The following is a 21098-nucleotide window of genomic DNA, read 5'->3' as shown; positions in this document are numbered from 1 at the left end:
ACTTGAATGTTGCTCTTAGCTTGAGTCCCAGCCATATACTAAAACCCTTAATTTGAGTGTTGTGATGCTTTTAATTCAAGTTGGCTGGCCTGTCAGGAGGTATAGGCTAAAGTTCAGGGTGGCAAAACTCATCAGCTGTTAACATGACCACTGTACAGTGTGGATGCAGGTTAGCTGCACTCAGTGCCACTAGTCCTCCAATTCCTTCCCATAATTCCACTATTGTGTCCTGAAAGTACAGACCAAGTTCTCTCATAATTCACTGGGAAAGAGTTAATGGAGCAGCTGAGCTTCCTGCAGCACAAAGAGCCATAGGATATGCCCCCGGAGGTCTTAGTGCCACACGCAAAGTGAGTGCAGCACCAGTGTGGAAGTGGCGGCTTGAGTGTTATTTCATAGCATGGCCACTCTCATTCAAGCTAGGCTAACTTAACAGAAGTAACTTGAGTGTAGATAACTTGAATTAACTCTGCAGTGAAGATGTATAACCAGTAAGTATTAGATTATCTATTTTTAAAGGTAGGAATTTTATATTTCTTTCAAAAAGAACTGTGATGAAGAAAGACATACAGAAACAGTCACTCTATAAAATGTGTTAACTCTTTGGTTCCAAGATTTTATGATATATATTACATTTTGCATTAGTGCTAAAGTTTAAGGGCTCAAATTCTCATCTGGTGTAAATTAATGTAGCTCCTTTTACTTCAGTGGAGTTATGCTGACATACTCCAGCTGATCTGACCCAATAGCTCCAAAGCATTTCATCCTGCTAGATTTCATTTTGCTTCCATGAAAATCAGATTCATTATTGTAACCAATGTACCAATATAGTCTGCTGTCTGGAGATTTCCAGGTACAAATCTGGTGAGCATTAATAGAAGTTGAGTTCAGAACTCATCGCATAACAGGTGGGTATTTTGTGGGTTTTTGAATGAAAGCTGCAGAGTCGGTCTTCGCCTCTGCTGTGATGGGATGGTTTTCAGAGGATTGTTCATCCTGCTTTTGTGCAAGTCTCTTAAGCTTGTTTTACCTCCTCCTCCTCGAGTAGCTGTTATGGGCCACATTTTCAAATCATGGCTCCCATTTTATATGGAAATACTTGCCTGCGCATTTTTAACACTATTCCATGTACAGTGATTAAATCTATAATTTGACTGCACTGGTGATCACACTTTTTTTTAAAAGAGGTGTACATACAAATAGACTAGTTAAAAGATCCTCTGAAACATTAGTCCAATATATCTGTTTCAGCCTGAAGTACTTTTATAAATTTTGAAGCCTGTAGGGCAGTGGGTCTCAAATTTTTTTACTGGCGACCCCTTTCAGATTGCAAGCTTCTGAGTGCGACCCCCTAATAAATTAAACACACTGTTTAATATATTTAACACCATTATAAATGCTGGAGGCAAGTGGGGTTTGGGGTGGAGGTTGACAGCTCGCAACCCCCCATATAATGACCCTGAGGGGTCTCGTACCCCAGTTTGAGAACCCCTGCTGTAGGGAATCCTAATAAAGAATTTTCATGTAGGCCGAAACAACTTTTAAATCCCACACTTAAAACATTTTCTTCATAGGACAGAGTGTTGGGTGCACACAACTTGAATAACATCATTTTTCATTCCTCTGACAATTGCTACTGTTTGTTTTCCTGATTAAGTGTTCTATTGTCAAGTACTAGATCTGAAATGACTCGTGCCCTTTCCACTTGAAAAATGTCTGCTTTGTGCTTTATGCGGAGTGTTTATATCTCTTAAAATGTAAACTTTGAACATGATATTTCAAAATAGATCAGGAATGGTCTATAATGTACTCATGAATTAAAACATTATAATAGGTAACTGAAACAGGCAAAAGAAAAAGCCACTTGGGCTCCAGTCCTGCATAGGCGAACATTTGTACCTTGCAGGGATCCAATTGCAAGATGCCCCAGTCAATAATATTGGGCTAGGTCTTATGGGAATTTGTCCAATAAAAAGACAAAAATGTTATCAGGGTCTCATAAGAAGTATGCACTCGAAGAAGAAAAAAACAGTTACCTACCTATCGTAACTGTTGTTCTTTGAGATGTGTTGCTCACGTCCATTCCATCTCCTGCCCTTTGTTGGAGTTGTCGGCAAGAAGGAACTGAGAGAGCGTAGGGCCGGCAGCATCTGATCTACCACGGCATGAGGGTGCCACAGCCAGCCCTACAGATACCGCTACGGCAAAAGTTTCCGACAACTGTGCATGTGTGCGCACACACCTAGAATGAAATGGACATGAGCAACACATCTCGAAGAACAACAGTTATGAAAGGTAGGTAACCGTTTTTGTGTGATTGTTTTTGAGTTCTCTGAGATAAAATTATGCCTTTCATTTTAGACAGAGTCAAGAATGATCAGAAATAGCACAGAAACAGTTTTTTGAATTTTATAGAATCTTTATCTTAAAATATATGGCACACCACCACCAATTAAAAAATACTGTAAATTCACAACAGTGGTGGGATCATATGAGAATCATGTACGAGTCTCCACTTTTTGTAGGAGTCTGAAGGTAATGAAGATATCCATAAATATGTATGGAAAAACTTAGTTGAATGAATCATTACAAGCTTGAATGTGCATGACACACAGCAACTTCTAGTTTACTAAAAAAGATGTGCTTTGATATTGTGCATTATGTACTTGACTGTGAAAATCACATGCACACAATCACCTCAATTTCACAATTGTAATAAAGATGTACTTTCTTCAGTTGTCCACTCTGGCTTTTACCTATTCTGAGATTTCTTGAAATTAACAGTGATACAGTTTTTCAAGGACACTTCCATTGAATAATAAAACAAGAAATGAATTAAATTATCACTAAAATCAGTTGCCACACGGATAAGCAGTAGTAAGTGTGAAATATACTATCTCCAGCACCAGACAGCAAATTTTAGACAGACAACACCAAAGTGAAAATAACCCCTCTGTACTTCAAAACATAATGGAAACTTCACCAATGAGATATAAAACAGACTTATGTCAGTATAACTGTTTCCCAGGAGCGTGGAAACTCCAAACTCCAGAGCAAAGCAGTTATACTGACCGAACTCCTGGTGTAGACATAGCTGCCACCTCTCAGGGAGGTGGCGTATCTATGCTGACAGGAGAAGCTCTTCCATCCGCATAGGTAGCATCTTCACTAAGTACTACAGCAGCTCAGCTGCATCACTGCAGCTGTGCCTTTGCAATGCTTTATGTGTAGACAAGCCCTTAATCTGACCATTCTATATCTGCAGCAGTTTAATGAGGAACAAAATGAAGATACAGTCAATTTAAGCATGGAAGAGGGGTTGGAACATCGCTGATGGTTTTTAAAATGAATTTCAATATAAGTGCTATGGGTTTACCAGAATATTACATATTTTAAGATATCTACTGAATAGTCCCTACTGTACTGAAATTATTATGATTGCTCTAGTCAAGTTAGTATTGGTAGGTTTTGGTTGGTTTTCTTTGTTTTTTTTTAAGCTTTTCAAATAAATCAGTTATATAAAATTGCCTCCTGTCCCTAAAGTAACTCTATTTTAATAGGTTGCCATTCTTGAGTTCATGAACTTCTGAATAGGCTCATAGTTCTGAACTTTTAAGCCGTCTCTCTGGTGAATAGCATGTTCCTGCATAGGGATGATCTTGTGGAGAAAGCAAAGAACTGGAAGATAAGAGATCTAGGTTCCTTTTTCAGCTGTGCCACAGACTTCCTCTGTGACTGTTAGTTTTTCAAAGTGGTGAGCAACTAAAATAGGGTCTTATACTGGGAAGTGTTGGTTAACCTTCATAGGTAGTGTTACCTATACCCTGCCTATAATAATGATCTCAAACTTTCCTCGATAGTAGTATCAGAGTGATTCTCAAATGTTTCTGCAGGCCTTCCGAGAAGACCTGGAATGTCTTATTCAAGAACAGATGAAGAAGGGCCGTAACCCAACTGGACTGCTTGCGTTGCAACAGATTGCTGATTACATCATGGCAAGCTCTTTTGCAGGTTTCTCTTCATCTCCACTGAGTAAGTGAACAATGTGTATAATTGCCAATATTTTTCTAAAATTCTCTCTCTGTTTTACCAGGTGCTGGGACCTCATCCTTTCAACAGAATTTTTGCCATGTTTTTTTTTAATCTGTAAAGCAATGCAGATTGTGGTCTTAAATAATTTTACTCTTAAACTTTCTCCCTCTAATATTTGGTATCAGAAAAATTATAATTTCTAGAAATTGCTAACACTCAATAAATTTGCAACTTATTGCAGCAAAACTAATATCCAACCTCATTATCATTTTACTATGATTCACATAAATAGTAGCATGACAAGTAACCTAATAACTTGGCAGCAATTTACTGTAGTACACTTGCCTTTAAATTTTGATAGGAAGGAGGAACCTGTTCAAATGCATGCTTAGATGTTACTTTCATGCTCCTGGCAGCTGTGTGTTTAGTAAATAGCAAAGTGTAGTTATATTAAAAAAAAAAAATTGTTTTGACAGGATCATGCAGTCCAATTACAGCCTTCACAGAAAAAGTCCTATGGCTAATTTCCAAGGACTTTAATCATTGAAACCTTATTAAAAAGTCATATTAGTGTTAAACATTCATAAGTGTGTCTGAGTGTAATAGACAATTCTGTCTTTCTAGACTGTTCTCTGCATTGCCTGCAGACTTAAAGGTGTAAATGGGATAGCCACCTTCATGAAGTGATTTAAGATGTTTGGTCGAGAACATAAGAATGAGGATGCTTGTTAGACAGAAATTAAAAGGAGATAAATGCCTGCAAGCAGCATGAGGACTATTTAAAAACACCTTAATAGAGGCTTGGACTAAATGTGTACCCCAAATCCGAAGAGACAGTAAGATGGCCAAAAGAATGCCACCATGGCTAAACAGAATGGAGGCTGTTACAGGCAAAAAGGGATCCTTTAAAACTTGAAGTCAGAGCCTAGTAAGTATAACAAGAAGGTCCACAAACTCTGGGATGTTAAGTGTAAAAGAATTTGAGAAGCAACTTGCTAAAGACACAATAACTATTAGTAAGAATATTTTAAGTACATTAGAAGCAGGAAGCCTGCCAAACAGGCAGTGGGATCACTAGACAACTAAAATGTTAAAGGTTCATTGAAGGAAGACAAGACCATTGCAGAAAAACTAAATGAATTTTGTGTCTTCACTGCAGAGGATGTGGGGGAGACACTTAATCAGACCTATCCTTTTTGGGTGACAAATCTGAAGTATTGTCTCACATTGAAGTGTCAGTAGAGAAGCTGCAGACGAATGCAAAAAACCTCCAGGGCCTCTGCCAATCTGACGCAGGGGGAAAGTCCTTGCCAACCCCAAATATGGTGACCATTTAGATCCTGGGCATATGGGCAAGAGTTACAGGGGGATCTCACAAAACTGGGTGACTGGGGGCAACAGAATAGCACATTTATAAATGCGAAGTAATGCACATAGGCAAAAATAAATCCAACTACATGTATATAATGATGGGTTCTACATTAGCTGCCACCACTCAAGAAAGATCTTGGAGTCATCATGGATAGTTCTCTGAAAATTTCTGCTCAATGCGCAGCAGTGGTTAAAAAGGTTAACAGTATTTTAGGAATTATAAGAAAAGGGATAGAAAGTATAATGCCACTACATAAATCCAGGGTGCACCCACACCTTGAATACTGTCTCATTCCAGTCCCCCATCTCAAAAAGGATATAGTGGAACTGGGAAAGGTTCAGATAGTCAACAAAGATGACCACCAGTATGGAACAGCTTCCATATGAGAAGAAACTAAAAAGACTAGGGTTGTTCAACTTCGAAAAGAGATGATAGAGGGGGGGAATATGATTGAGGTCTATAAAACCAGGAATGGTATGGAATAAGTGAATACAGAAGTGTCTTTTACCCTCTCCCACAATACAAAAAGCAGGGGTTACCCAATGACATTAATAGGCAGCAGGTTTAATACAAAGAAGAGGAAGTACTTTTTCACACAGTGCACAATTAACCTGTGAAAACTCATTGCCATGAAACTTTGTGATGGCCAAAAATATGGTTGAGTTAAAAAAAATAACTGGATAAGTTCATGGAGGATAGGTCCATCGGTGGCTCTTAGCCAAGATGATCAGAGATGGAACCCCATGCTCAGGTGACCCTAAATATCTGACTTCCAGAAGCAGGGAGTAGAAGACGGGTGGATCACTCCAATTGCCATGTTCTGTACACTCCCCCTGAAGCTTTGGTACTGGCCACTGTCAGAGACCGGATACTGGACTAAATGGACCATCAGCCTGACCATGTGTGGCCGTTCTTACGTGTTGTGGTCTTAGGGGCCTGATTTTCAGCATTGTGAGCAGTTGCATCTCCCACTGAAATCCAATGGGAGCTGATAATAATCAACACTTCTATTGTGTGACTTTGGACAAGTCCATTTAAGGTCCAATTTACAAAGTGAGTGGCAGAAAGGAAAATAGAACCCAAATCTCCTGACTCCCAGTCCTGTGAACTATCCACTAAACTAGATGTTCTCAAACTGTTGTCCTTGAACCATTTGTTAGTGGATTCTGGAAAGGTGGCTGGTCATAAGGTACTAACTCTTCTTGTTTCTATCTGTTAAATCATATTAAAACATAGTATTTAATGTATTTTTAACTTTCCTAATAGTAACTTTCTATGTATTCAGATGTTGTAGTTGCCATAGGCATATTATGTATTTGTGAAGGGGAGAAGGAGTGGTCTTCACAGTCATAAATGAGCTAGGAGGTTCTCCATGATACAATTTCTCTATTAAAATGTGTTCTGTGCTATTAAACAGTTTGAGAACTTTTGCAGTGGTTCTTATATCCTCCCTCATGACATCCCTAGAACTAACTACAGTGACTCAGAATAAGAAATCTGTTCAAATGGGTATTCAAGTCTGCAAAGCCCAGTAGGAGTGTTTTCAAACAGCTTGTAAATGTAGCTTAGCTCACCAGTACAGAAGGTCTTAAAACATTGGAATCTGTCCAGAAGCACATTACCTTGACACACAGGGATAGTTCACATCTGAGTGGTGCTTTAAAGTAGTCCTCTGTCACTAATTCATCCTTCCTTTCTTCTCTCAAAATTTGGAGACTTTCATATTATTTTAGGGTACGGCATCTAGGGCTTTATATTATAAAGGTTGCTAAGGCAGTCCTAGAAAGCATTACACCTCTGCTGCAAGCCTAGTCTAATGCTATTATCTTTTGGCCAGAACTGAGATGCTATACTACTAATTTAGTATACTGCTTTTGGAGAATCACAGAGAATTTAATTGTCCTATTTGCCACCTATTTTTTTTTTCTTTCAGGCGTTGGAATGGTTACACCCATCAATGACCTACCTGGAATAGACACCACCTCATTTGTTAAGGGAGAAAAACTTACTCGTTGTAAGTTAGCCAGCCTGTACAGGTTGGCTGACTTGTTTGGATGGGCACACTTAGCAAATTCCTACATCACAGTGAGTATTTTTAAGAGTAAAATGATTACTTGCGTCTTTGTGTTTTCACCTGTATGTTTAAAATTAAACCATACAAAATTAAAACTAATTTTCCAAATGTTATTCAAGTAAATTCAATAATAAATCAGAAATCATTTTTCCTCCTTTGCAGGTAAGAGTAAGCAAAGAACAGGACCACATTCTAATCATTCCAAGAGGTCTGTCTTTTTCTGAAGCTTCAGCCTCCAATTTGGTATGTGCTTCACTTACATTAATAATAATCACTGAGGTTTAGATTGTTTTCTTACAGTTTTGCAGCTAATGAAGTAGGATAGTGGCATCAGGTTTTTGTTTACCCGTTCTGAAATTCATATAAAATCATCTAGTGAGCAGCAGATTAACTTTTGGGATTACACAATCCTCTGCTCCTGAACACTTCTGTCCAGATTTCCGATCCACTTTCACTGCTTTGGTTCCACTACAGCTTTAATGTTGTCCGGCAAGCTTTTTGTATTTTAGCTGGGCTCCCACCTGATCCACAAAAGCAAGTCAAATAGAATTTGTCAGCTACTTTATTAGTATAACAGCAACCTCGTATGAGTAATACATAGTGCTTTAATCTTCAAAGCACTTTGCATGCATCAATCCACGTGACACCCTTGTCAGGAGTGAGGCATATATTATCCCTATTTCACAATTGGAAAATGGGGAAACAGCAAAGTTAATTGGTATAAGGGCTCTTAATTCAGTGTCTAGACTACCAAATTAGGCATCTCATGGTATGAAAGAACTGAAAAGTTTGTTACCCAAATTGTCATATCTACTGGTGAGTCTTGCTGACAATTATTGGAAGGGAACAGAAGGTAGGTGGCACAATATGGTCAACTTCCAAAAGCAGAACCAAAAATTATAACCATAAGAACTGGATCTTGTATGCTTTTTATTGCCTCTGTTACTCTTTTCTCTTTCCCCTCTCCCCCCACAGTTTGGGGTTTTTTTGTTTTTTTTTTATTTCCACGACTTTTATTTAAAATGCTTTAATGGCAGTTGTTCTGAGATTGAATCTTTGTTTTCACATTAAATTGTATTAAATTTTCAAGTTCAAATTTGAGAAAGTAGGAGGTCTAATTTATAATATAACACACAGTACATTTAATAGTTTGTAAAAATATGTAGTTCATCTGAAACGTTTATCTGAAATGTTCAGTTTTAGCATCTATTGCTCTTAACCATTTTAGTTTGAGAATTTATTTATAGGTATCTGAATGCTAAATATATCTATACAGGTTGTGCTTTGAACAGAAGCTTGTTCTTTAAGGCTCTCACGCAGGCTTTCTACTCCAGTTGAGTCTGCTTGATGTGCTATACTACCATCTCTTCCTTTAGCTAAGGGGCAGCCAGATCAAAGAGGAATTTCTTTCTGTTTATCAGGATCTGGCCTTTTTCATGGCTATTTCCACCATCTGGCAAGATCTTTAGCAGCAGGAGGATTTATATACTTAGTCCTGGCTGCCCTAATACTTCTAACCGTTATTTTACTGATGAATGTGGTAAAAAGAAAATCTTAGCTTGTTTAGGAAAGATCAAACTAAGCACAAGTTTAAGATCAAATATGATAGCTGTTAAATTGATTCTGTTTCCTCTTCCCTTCCCTCCCATGATGGTACCTACTGAGCTATACATTTTTTGGTTTGGTTTGGGGGTTTTCTTGTTGGGTGTTTTTTTTGTTTTTGTTTTTTGTTGTTTTTTCCAGTTGGTTCATGGCCAGTTAGTCATGGCCAACTTACAGTAGTTCCACAAGTTTCCTTTGTTTGATTTTTCCAGGTTAAATTAAATATCTTAGGAGATGTAGTTGACCAGGGGAGTACCAATCTGAGCATCGACAATGCAGGATTCAGTCCACATGCTGCCATCTACTCCACGCGCCCTGATGTCAGATGTGTGATACACATACACACCCCTGCAACTGCAGCTGTAAGTCTGTACAGTTCCTAACGTGGCCTAAAGAAGAAACAGTTTCAAAATATGAAATATATTAAGATGTATATTATGAAGGTAGATCTAGTGTGTATGGTTCAAACTCGCCTCTCCAGTTTTATACTTGTGTAACTCCATTGACTTCAGTTCAGTTAATCTTGACCACGTAAAGTTGAAATTGCGCCTGTTAAATATGCGTAAGATGCGACAGACCTGTATGTACAATTTAGGCCAATGCTTATTTTAAATCACCTCAGTACTACATAATGTGTTCTAAGTCATGATGTAGATGATACTAATTGCATTTTTAAGAGGTTATATTATAACACTGTTATGGGCATCTCTCAAAAAGTTATAGCTAAACTAGAAGTTCAAAAACGGCAAAAATTAATAAGAGGCTGGACTGAACTAACTAAGAGAAACAAGGAGATACATATGCATAGCATGGCTAGAGATGAGAAAAGGAAGACATGACTGTGTACCAATATTTGAAGAGTGTAAACATCAGGAAGGACGAAAAATTGTTGAGAGTTGATGTAGAGTGATGGGAATAAAGTGAGGAAAAGATGCATTAATATCAACTACCAGGGAAAACTTGCTTATGGTGCCATCTATTATGTGGCATAGTCCCCCAAGTGAAGTGGTAGCAGTGCTCTTACCATATTTTAAACTAGACTGGATAAAGCACTAGAACAGTGTCTACTCCATATTGAGACTCCTCTTATCTAGCCAGCATATAGCCAAGATTTCACTTTCATTTAAGAAGATAGGTGGGACAGAGTGGTTGTGATCCACAGGTAGAGAACCCATGTACTGGAAAAATACTATAGGGAATAATCTACCACTAATATGGTGAATTTCTGGATGGCCTAATAGTTCAGTTATAACTTTGGAAGATTAATCAGGAAACTTATGGAACAGGGCACTTTTGTACAAAACTCTGGTTTAAATGTTTGTTTTCAGAATCTTAAAGTGATCAATTTTCTTGAAATAGGTTTCATCTATGAAGTGTGGTATCCTTCCAATCTCTCAGGAGGCTCTGATTCTGGGAGATATTGCTTACTACAATTACCAAGGATCTCTTGATGAACAGGAAGAGAGAATTCAGCTTCAGAAGGTTCTGGGGCCCAGTTGCAAGGTAGTCAACCTTTATTCATGTTTTTCATTCATCATTTGCATGTACTGTACCAGTTTCTACCATTTAACATTAGTGTTTTCATTCACTAGGTTCTGGTCTTGAGAAATCATGGTGTGGTAGCCTTAGGAGAGACATTAGAGGAGGCCTTTCACTATATTTTCAATGTGCAGCTTGCCTGTGAAACACAGGTAAGAGAGATGCTTTGTCATTATTTAATTTCTGAAGGAAAGACTTATGCTATAACGAGTTATTGCAATGGATAGACCTGACTCCATAGGGAGGAAGCTCCATTATTGCAAAGTATTCAACAGAATCTCTGCTATTAGACGCAATATTTGTGTGGAACAGGAGTAGTCAATAGGTGGATCATCGGCCAAATCTGTACCACCAGACGCTCTTAAACGGACCCCAAAATCTTTTTATTTACTTATCATTATTTGATTTTTTTTAATTTTCTTCTTTGGAATCTTGGCTTTGCAATACCTTGACCAAGAAATTTGGACCTTGACAAAAAATAGACTACCCTGGTGTAGAAGTTCTGTGGGCTAAAGAGGAGACTTGTTTCTATTATAGAATGAAATTAAAAGCATGTTTCTGTTTACTTCTTTGTATCTGCGCAGTTACCCAGAGTGGTTTTGATATTGCTATGAGCATTAGTTTAGGCATCATGTGTTGGCTTTGCTGTAGAGCACATTGTGTTCGCTTGAATGAGTTTGTCCCATGGGATAGTATCATTTATTAGAAAGCCGTCCTATTGCAGTGCAGCATTGCAACGTGATACTATTTAATGAAAGTTATTTTGGGAGCCATTAATGTTTTGCCAACTAATCTGTTGAAAGCCAGGCAATCTGGGGGGAAATGTAGATGGATCTGTAATATTACAGGGCAAATCTGGAGTCCCTCTTCTCTAAATGCAGATCATCCATATGAAACTGTAACAGTGCTTTCCACGGTGGACAGAGTAAACTTCAGGAGCTTGTGTCCAGGGGTGCATACTTCAGCACCCCACAAAGCATAGCTCCATGAACGTTCCCTGCAGGGCTGAACACCGTGACTGTTAGAGGAGCAGGAAGGAAACCGATCCATCGCTCCTTACTCTGCATAGAAATGGGACACAAAGTCTGTAGATACCACTAGATCCTCTGTGGTCTGATTGAAGAATTCCTCCCCCCTCCACCCTCTGTCCTTGTGGAGATTCAAAGCGCCCAACTCAATTATTCAAGCTCAGTGTTGAGATGAGAAAAAAAGGATTTTCCACTAGGAGCACAAAGTGGAGGAGAATGGTGTATTACACAATAAATTAAGCAGAATTCAGAAATCACTTGTTAGTTCTTATTAAGTAATTAATCAGACATACAGTTGCCTTTCTCTCCAATGGTAGGGTACATCTGTATCAAGATTAAAGATATTTCTCTGTCTTCTAAGGCTAAAAGTACATTGTTGCGCATGTAATAAATAATTGAAGTTTATTGCAATTACTCCTTTTAGAGCCATAATTATTAACTGATACTGACATTCATACAATAGGAATCATTCTCTGCATGTCTTAATGTAGTTGTCATCATTGTAGTAAGAAGAAAAGGAACCTGGAAACATAATTGCAGCCAATTTTATGTTTATAGTTTTTCCCTTAAATTCAGACAAGCTGAGAATTCCACACCCAAAAAATTATCTATAAAGAAACAGATTACTGTGTGTATATTGTTGCAGGTTCATGCATTAGCTGGTGCAGGTGGAATAGACAATCTTCTCATACTAGACCTGCAGAAGTACAAGCCTTTCACACACGCTGTGGTAGCAGCTGGAGGAGCTGGAGTTAATATGGGCTCCCAACAGAAATGGAAAGTTGGGGAGCTAGAGTTTGAAGCTCTCATGAGAATGCTAGACAACCTGGTAGGTACACAATTATAACAATACAAATGCAACCCTGGACAGTTTGAGTGCCTTTTACTCCTCAACTCTTTGTGGGATTAGGCCCTAAGTAAAGGAATTGTCTGTTTGATTTTCTTTATAAACTTGAAAATGAAATGTGTAAATGAAAAGTCGTTTTTATTGAATATTTAATATCTCCTGTATCTGAACATTTGACCTAGTACAGAATATATATATATATTTTTTTAAATCTTTCCATATCTGAAGCCTAACACAGCAAAATAGTGAGAGCTGGTTAAGCTAAAATTTCTGTCAGGAGACTATGTCACAAAGGTTAATCATTTCTCTGTATAAAGCTGTATTTCTACAACATACATTTTCCAATCATCACCTTAGTAAATATACTTGGAAGCTTTCATTTTTATTTTGTTATGAATTGTAGTGTGTTTCTAACTTCTATCAGATTTTATCTCTTTAATTTTTATGGACTTGAAAAAAGAAGTTCAATACTAATTGTTCAAAATGTAATGAAATATTAATTTCAAAGTAAGTGATTTACTGATAAAGTAAAAGCAAAGCAAAAGAGGGTACCACTTGCATATTAGTGCAATGTATAGGACTCAGACATGAATTACGCTATGTGCTCAAGCAGGGAGGATAGATGACCCCTTGCTTTCCTGTGTGGACTACCTATATCACAGGTCACAACACAGCAACCAGGGTATCTCCCCCGCAGGCAACTGCTCCCCCTTTCGCATGGGTGGGCAGGGAGCGGGATGTGGGTGGAGCTGGAGCTCCACTGGACGTGCTGGCCAACACAGCTCAGCTGGCATGGAGGGGCAGTAAGGTGACCAGATGCTAAGTGGAAAATATTGGGACCGCCGCAGGGGGGGGGGCTTTTTAATTGTTACACTCACCCGTCCGGGTCTTTGGTGGCAATTCGGCGGAGTATCCTTCAGTCGCTGACGGTCTTTGGCGGCATTTCAGCAGCAGGTAATAAACAGTGATGCCAAAGACAGAAGCACCCGCCGCCAAAATGACGCTGAAGGCCAGGACGGGTGAGTGGGGGATGGGGGGGAGAACAAACTCCCGAAACAAAATATCAGGACAAATGGCGTCCCGACCTTACTTTGGTCGGGACGCGGGACAAACTCCTCAAAATCGGGACAGTCCCGATTTTATCGGGACGTCTGGTCACCCTATGGGGCAGAAAAAGGACTGGTAGAACTTACTTCTTTCTCTCCATGCTCCTCTCCTCCCCCTCTTTCCCCATCCCCACCCCCCCAATGGAGCAAGGGCTAAGCAAAAATCAAATATGACTGTAGGTCACCATTTGGTCCCTGCTCTGCTTCTGTGCTGCCCCTTACTCAGGGCAGAATTCCACAGGCCAATTTAGCTCAAACTATATCCTTACTACTTCTTCGAGTGATTGCTCATGTGTATTCCACAATAGGTGTGCGTGCTCGCCATGTGCACCGGTGCCGGAATTTTTTCCCTTAGCAGTACCCGTAGGGAGGAGCACCCCCTGTGACCTCTACAGTGGTGCCTGCCTGGCGCGGTATAAGGGGAGCTGTGCGCTTCCCCCCACCCTCAGTTCCTTCTTGCCACCAGTGAAGGTGCGTCGGAACTGCTCTGCTGCCCCAGAACTGTTTGTTTAGTACCTGTAGTTAGTTAGCGTAGTTAGTTAGTGAGCCCGGGCCGGGGCATGCCCCGGGCCCCGGGATTTAAGTCGTGCGTTTCTTGTCGGCGTTCTATGCCAAGAAGCGACCCGCACACAGACTGTTTGCGCTGCTTGGGAGAAATCCATATCAGCGACAGGTGCAAGATTTGCAAATTGCTTAAGCCTTGGACCAAAAGAAAAAGGGACATTAGGCTCCGAGCCATTCTGATGGAGTCAGCGCTGACCCCAACCCCAGCACGCCACACCAAGCCAGTACTGGGCACCGTGGTGTCGGTTCACGGCGATCCGCTGGTGCCATTGACCATCGGCATCGCTCCCCGTCCATGGGGCACACCAAGAGGGCCAAGAAGACTCCCTCCTCGCAGTGGCACCGAGGGAAGTCTGGGACAGAGGCTAGGCCCATGTCGGGCAGTCCTCGATCCCCACCAGGCCCTAGGCCTCCGACTCACGTAGAGCGGAGTAGCCGGCCCCTTCGGAACAGGCCTCTCCAGATGTCCGGATGCCGTCCACGCCCGAAGCCCTCTAGGTGGCCTGGGACATCTTGTCCATGCTGGTTCCTGGAGCGCCGCCAATGTCGGCCCCATGCTCCAGAGGCAAGCCTCCGCTGGGATCTCTGCAGAAACAGATAAAACAAGGCTGCATGGCATGAAGGACTCCCGCATGACCCTCCAGACCCTGGGTCTCTATGTCCCGGCTCTGGCAAAACCTAAGTTTAAGCCACAGCAGACTCCAACCGACCCGGGCCACCCTCCCGAAGTACGAGGCTGCCTATAAGAAGCAACAGGACTATAAGAGACACCCTCACAGGCAGCCTCGGCCTGCCCCCCAGCCTGTACCCTCCAAGGGCAAGCAGGCAGGGAAAAGGCAATTTTGACGGGACGCTTGGGGGCAACCCGCCAGTCCTCATTAGGGATCCAACCCCAGTAAAGCTTCCCTTCTCCAACCGGTTGTGTGCTTTTCTTCCGGAATGGTCTCGACTCACTTCAGACTGATGAGTCCTCAACGCCATCTCCCAGGATTACACCCTCCAGTTTACCTCCTCCCCACCCAACCGCCCCCTGCCCCCATCCCTCCTGGGGGACCCCTCGCACGAAGCTCGGCTCAAGCAGAAGATGGAGCGACTCCTAGGACTAGGAGCGATAGAGGCGGTGCCCGAGGAGTTCATGGGCAAGGGGTACTACTCCCGTTATTTCCTTATCCCAAAGGCCAAAGGGGGTCTCCGGCCCATACTGGACCTATGGAGTCTGAACAAGCCCATGGTGAAGCTCAAGTTCCGCGTGGTCTCTCTGGCCTCCATCATCCCCTCCCTGGATCTTGGGGACTGGTATGCTGCCCTCGATCTACAGGACGCGTACTTCCACATCCACACATTCGAGGGGCACAGGCGCTTCCTCTGTTTTGTGGTGGGACAGAATCATTAACAATTTATGGTCCTCCCGTTCGGGCTGTCTGCTGCCCCCAGGGTGTTTACAAAATGCATGTCGGTGGTAGCGGCCTACCCCAGATGGCGGGGGGTACAGATATTTCCCTATCTGGACAATTGGCTTGTCAAGGACACCTCCCGGTCGCAGGTGAGGGATCACCTGGTGCTCCTCCTGTCCACGTGCACCACCTTGTGCCTACTGGTAAACAACACCAAGTCCACGTTAGTCCTGGTCTAACACGTAACGTTTATCGGGGCGCTCCTGGACGCAGTATCGGCCAGGCCTCTCTCCCGCCAGACAGGTTCGAGACCCTGAAAGGTCTCATCGACTTGGTCACAAGGTTCCCGGTGACAACAGCCAGGGTTTGCTTGCAGCTCTTGAGTCATATGTTGGCGTGCATGTACGTGGTCTGTCACGCCAGACTCAGGATGAGGTCCCTCCAGCTCTGGTTGGCCTTGAATTTCTCCCAGGACATGGACAGGATGGACAAGGTCCTCACTGTGCTGGACGCTGTGGTTACCTCCCTGCAATGGTGGTCCACCCCAGACAACATGCTCCAACGGGTCCCATTCAGGGACAGGGCCCTGTCGCTGGAGCTGGTGTCCGATGCGTCGGACCTGGGTTGGGGGGCCCATGTGAGGAGCTTTCAGACCCAAGGCCTGTGTTTGACTCAGGACCTGACCCTACACATAAACGTCAAGGAGCTCAGAGCGGTGCGACTGGCGTGTATGGCCTTCCGCTTGCAGTTGGAGGGCAAGGTAGGCAGGGTCCTCACGGAGAACATGGCCTCGATGTTCTATATCAACAGGCAAGGCGGGGCCCGCTCCTCTGCTTTCTGCCTCGAAGCCCTCAGGCTGTGGGACTTCTGTATAGCCCATGACATCCACCTGAAGGCCTTCCACTAACCGGGCGCCCGAAACGAGAGGGTGGATTGCCTGAGCAGGGACTTCTCCTCACAACATGAGTGGTCCCTCCACCTGGAAGTGGCCCACGAGCTCTTCCAAAGGTGGGGAACTCCCAGGTGGACCTATTCGCGACGTGGCAGAACCAGCGATGCCCCCGGTTCTGCTCCGGAGGGGGCCTAGGGAGGGGCATTATCGCCTGTTTCCTTTCTCTTGTCCTAGTCGAGTCAGCTTCTCTACACCTTCCCCCCGTCCCCTCTAATCAGCAGGGTCCTGGAGAAGATAAAGTCGGACAAGGCCCGGGTCCTCCTGATTGCCCCGGCGTGGCCCAGGCAGTATTGGTACGGGACCCTCACAGGCCTGCCACTCTGCCCGGACCTGCTTTCACAAGACCAGGACCGCCTCCTCCATCCCAACCTAGCGGCTCTTCACCTCACGGCGTGGCTGCTCAGTGGTTAGGTGGAGAGGAAAGGACATGCTCAGAGGAAGTTCAGCACGTCGTCCTCCTCAAAAGTAGACAGCCCTCCACTCGCCGCACTTATTTGATGAAGTGGTCCCGATTTTCTAGGTGGGTGGCGGACCAAGGTGTCTCCCCGGTGACCACCCTGATCCAGCTTATCCTTGATTACCTCCTCCACCTGAGGGCCCAGGGCCTGACGCCCTCGTCTGTCAAGGTGCACCTGGCGGCCATATCGGCCTTCTATCCGCCGGTGCAAGGACACAGTGTTTTCCCATGCTATGACTGGCTGGTTCATTAAGGGTCTAGACCATCTTTTCCCATATTCTAGACCCCCGGTTTCACAGTGGGACCTGAACCTGGTGTTGGCTTGTTTCAAGGGGCCCCCGTTTGAACCACTGGCCACTTGTTCCTGGTCTCACCTCTCGTGGAAGGTCGCCTTCCTGGTTGCTATCACGTCGCAGGCGAGTCTCAGAGCTCAGGGCCCTGACCTCCGAACCACCACACACGGTCTTTCATAAGGACACGGTCCAGCTCCACCCACACCCCGCGTTCCTCCCAAAGGTGGTCTCCACCTACCACCTGGGTCAGGACATTTTTCTACTGGTCCTCTGCCCCAAGCCTCACGCGTCCAGTGAGGAACGCCGCCTCCACATGCTCGACATGCGGCAGGCTCTGGCTTTCTACCTCGAGCGGACTAAGCCGTTCAGAAAGTCCTCGCAACTGTTTGTGGCCTGGGCTGAGCGCACGAGGGACCAGCCGATTTCCACTCAGCGGCTTTCCAATTGGATCACTTTGTGCATTCGTTCCTGTTATGAGCTGGCGGGCGTTCCGCAGCCACCCACTGTGAGGGCACACTCGACCTGGGCACAGGCCTCATCAGCTGCCTTCGTGGCCCACGTCCCCATCCAGGACATTTGTAGGGCCGCCATGTGGTCGTCAGTTCACACGTTCACCTCACACTATTCGATCGTCTCCCAAACCAGGGATGACACCAGGTTTGGCAGGGCTGTCCTCCATCCTGGGAACTTTTGAACTCCTACCCACCTCCAACAGATATAGCTTGGAATCACCTATTGTGGAAGACACATGAGCAATCACTCGAAGAAGAAAAAACAGTTACCTTTTCCGTAACTGGTGTTCTTCAAGATGTGTTGCTCATGTCTATTCCACGTCCCACCCTCCTTCCCCTCTGTTGAAGTTGTCTGGCAAGAAGGAACTGAGGGCGGGGGGGAGTGCGCAGCTCCCCTTGTATCGCACCAGGCAGGCGCCACTCCAGGCACTCCCCCCTACGGGTACTGCTAGGGGAAAAACTTCCGGCACCGGTGCACGTAGCGAGCACCCACACCTATTGTGGAATAGACATGAGCAACACATCTCGAAGAACGCCAGTTAGAAAAAGGTAACTTTTTTTTTTTCCATCAGAAGGGAAAAGTTACCTTTGTTGGCTCTTGAATGGAGGAGGGAATTGACCATTATAAACTTCCACAGATTATTCTTAATCCTTCCAGATTGCACTGTTCATAAGGGAAGTGGAAAGACTGTCAAATATGTGAAAAACTGCAGTTATGTGAAATTTTGATTGTCTGCTATGATGCTGACTGTAAAGGGTTTTTTATAAATCCATAAAAATATTTTGAAGACGGATACCCCAAACCTCTTACTTGGATGAGTGCAGATAGTTCATTTAATACATACTCAGTGGTAAAAATTTGCCATAATTTCTTATTGTTTGGGGATTATTGGTTGATCTTTTTTTTTTTTTTTTTTTTTTCCCCCTCCTTAACTCCTCAGGGATACAGAACTGGCTATGCTTATAGGCAACCTCTAGTCAGAGAAAAACCCAGGCACAAGAGTGACGTTGAGATCCCAGCCACTGTGACTGCCTTTTCTTTCGAAGATGATACAGTTCCACTTTCCCCCCTCAAATTCCTAGCACAAAGACAACAGCGAGAAAAGACAAGATGGCTGAACTCTCCAAATACATACTTGAAAGTGAATGTGCCTGAAGAGTCTTGGAATGGAGAGACTAGTCCCAGAACTAAGATAACGGTAGGAAGCTATTTTTGGTAGTTGGCTTGTTCTTCCTGTACCTGAGAGAAAGTGAATTATACAGAGTTTATATCACTAAATCTGGCCCACTTCCAAAATCCTTTTTAGCTGGATTATCTAATTAGTTAAAAGCTAGCAAACAAGAAGATAGGCTTGTCTGAGATTGAACGTGAGAATAGCTGCTGCACTGATATGCCCTTTCTGTTTGGGGGAATTTTGGTGATAGAAAAAAGGATAGCTTTATTATCCAGTCTTTGATTGATTTTCCTCTTCCGTATTGGTTCTTGTAATAGGAGCTTTTTTGTTGTTGTTGTACTGCATATAGCATGCTAAGAATTACCCATGTATCCACTGTAGTGTCTCTCATTTTCCCCCCTCTGTGTTGGGGCCTCTCCATCCCCACAGGAGCGCTATCTTTTTCCAAGCTAAATCAATCCCTCCATGCTTGTTGGGTCTAGGTCACTGTCACTATCTCTGGTCAAAGACAACTGATCAGGACTTTCTTTAGAGCCCATTAACACCACCTGTTAACATATGTCTCTGAATGATGTGCAGGACTTCCTTCTCCCAGGACTAAGTATGTTGCCTCCACCACATTCCCAACCAGCTAGTGGAGAGATCAGGTCTCTTGCAAAGCGGTGCCTAGTAGAGGTATCCCAGTTGCATAAAACATAGATTAAAAGCAGCAGCACCACCTGGTGGTAGTTAACCAATTTCTCTGTTCCTTTAGTTTGGTAGATATACCATCAATGGCAGGCTTATGTTAAACTTTGCTTAAAAAGGAAAAATCCCAATATGAAACCTGCAATTAGCAGAGGTAGGAGATTACAGTACAAATAGAGTAAGAGGGAGAGAGAACCAATTCTGGAGCCCTTAGATGCTGCATTAATGGAATAAAAAGTTCAGTGGTCTTTATCCCTTTTATTCAGGATTTTTGGTAAAAGCGATCCTTTCTAAACGTAATCATGTTAATATTTTATAGTTCTGTATCATTTTTCAAGTGAGCTTTTCAATTTTTTACAGTCATTTAGTTAAACTTGCCTTTTGTGTGAATATCGTGAGGTAAGTATTACATCCACTTACAAGTTTGTAAGCTGGGACACAGAACGGTTTAATAAATTGGCAATGATCTCTTAGCGAGTGACTAGCAGAGCTGCAAATAGAACCTAGGAGTCCTTGCTCCTCCTCCTAACCACTAAACCATGCTCTTTCCAATGGCCACATTCTTCCCCTTTTTTCGCCTAACATCTAAACATTTTTCTTTAAGTGGATGAAAGCTGAAGACTCCTCCAAGATTAGTGGAGGAACTCCAATCAAAATTGAAGATCCTAACCAATTTGTGCCTCTAAATACAAACCCAAGTGACGTGTTAGAAAAGAGGAATAAGGTAGGAAATGATTAATGAAAAAATCTGTAACAATACCTTGAATTATTTACAGGTACCAGATATATATTCTAAGTCGGCAGTCAAGTGGTCATTAGAAACAGTAATAAAATGGTTTACTGAAAATATCCTCGCTTTACCAAAATGTTTTTTGGGGGTTTTTTTAAGTTCCACATGCTATTGGAATTGAATAATAAAACTGGTAGCACCTTGATTATAATACTTAGCTAGATGATCAGCAGTTACTCTGGGAATGACAGATCAGAGATGGCCCCAAACTGTAACACTTGGCTAAGCACAAAACTTAGTGGAAGTTTGAATCTAGATCTGAACTGAACAGCTTCTCTTATGTTGTAGGTGCCCTTTCTCAAAAAACTGCAGAAATACTCATTAAAATGTTGCATAGGTAGTTTCTGGGAATTAATATTTATTTTAAATGTACATAACTAATAAATATCATGAATGTGAAAAGCAGCCATTTTCAGAAAGCTGACCCAAACTCCACCCCAGGCATGATTATTTTGCTAGACATGTAATGCTGTTTCTGTGAAATTATGGGATTTACTTACTTGGAGTCTTTCAGGGGTTAAATGGCCATATTACCATCCCTGAGGACTGAATATGATTGAGAAGGAGCAACTCCCTTCCTCAAAAAGGATAAATAGAACAATGCCCTGTAATCACCCAGACATTGATTTGGACTATTGTTATCGGTCCCAGACACTAAGCTTTCTCTTCCCAGG

At 42.8% G+C, this 21098-nt stretch overlaps 1 protein-coding gene across 34 annotated transcripts in view; it reads left to right on the top strand.

Moving 5' to 3' along the window:
• The window catches only part of ADD3 (adducin 3), a 191167-nt gene that overhangs the window by 148096 nt on the left and 21973 nt on the right, over nt 1–21098 (top strand). For all 34 annotated transcript variants that reach the window (XM_065553561.1, XM_065553581.1, XM_065553573.1 and 31 more), the window contains 9 exons: nt 3894–4032; nt 7338–7489; nt 7641–7721; nt 9293–9442; nt 10440–10583; nt 10673–10771; nt 12294–12476; nt 18714–18971; nt 20239–20358. In XM_065553561.1, coding sequence (XP_065409633.1) covers nt 3894–4032; nt 7338–7489; nt 7641–7721; nt 9293–9442; nt 10440–10583; nt 10673–10771; nt 12294–12476; nt 18714–18971; nt 20239–20358 — 1326 coding nt within the window. The remainder of the gene's footprint in view (nt 1–3893; nt 4033–7337; nt 7490–7640; nt 7722–9292; nt 9443–10439; nt 10584–10672; nt 10772–12293; nt 12477–18713; nt 18972–20238; nt 20359–21098) is intronic.

This window comes from Chrysemys picta, chromosome 7 (assembly GCF_011386835.1).
Source record: "Chrysemys picta bellii isolate R12L10 chromosome 7, ASM1138683v2, whole genome shotgun sequence".
Taxonomy (NCBI): Eukaryota; Metazoa; Chordata; order Testudines; family Emydidae; genus Chrysemys; species Chrysemys picta.
This window is presented reverse-complemented; position numbering and strand designations above follow the sequence as displayed.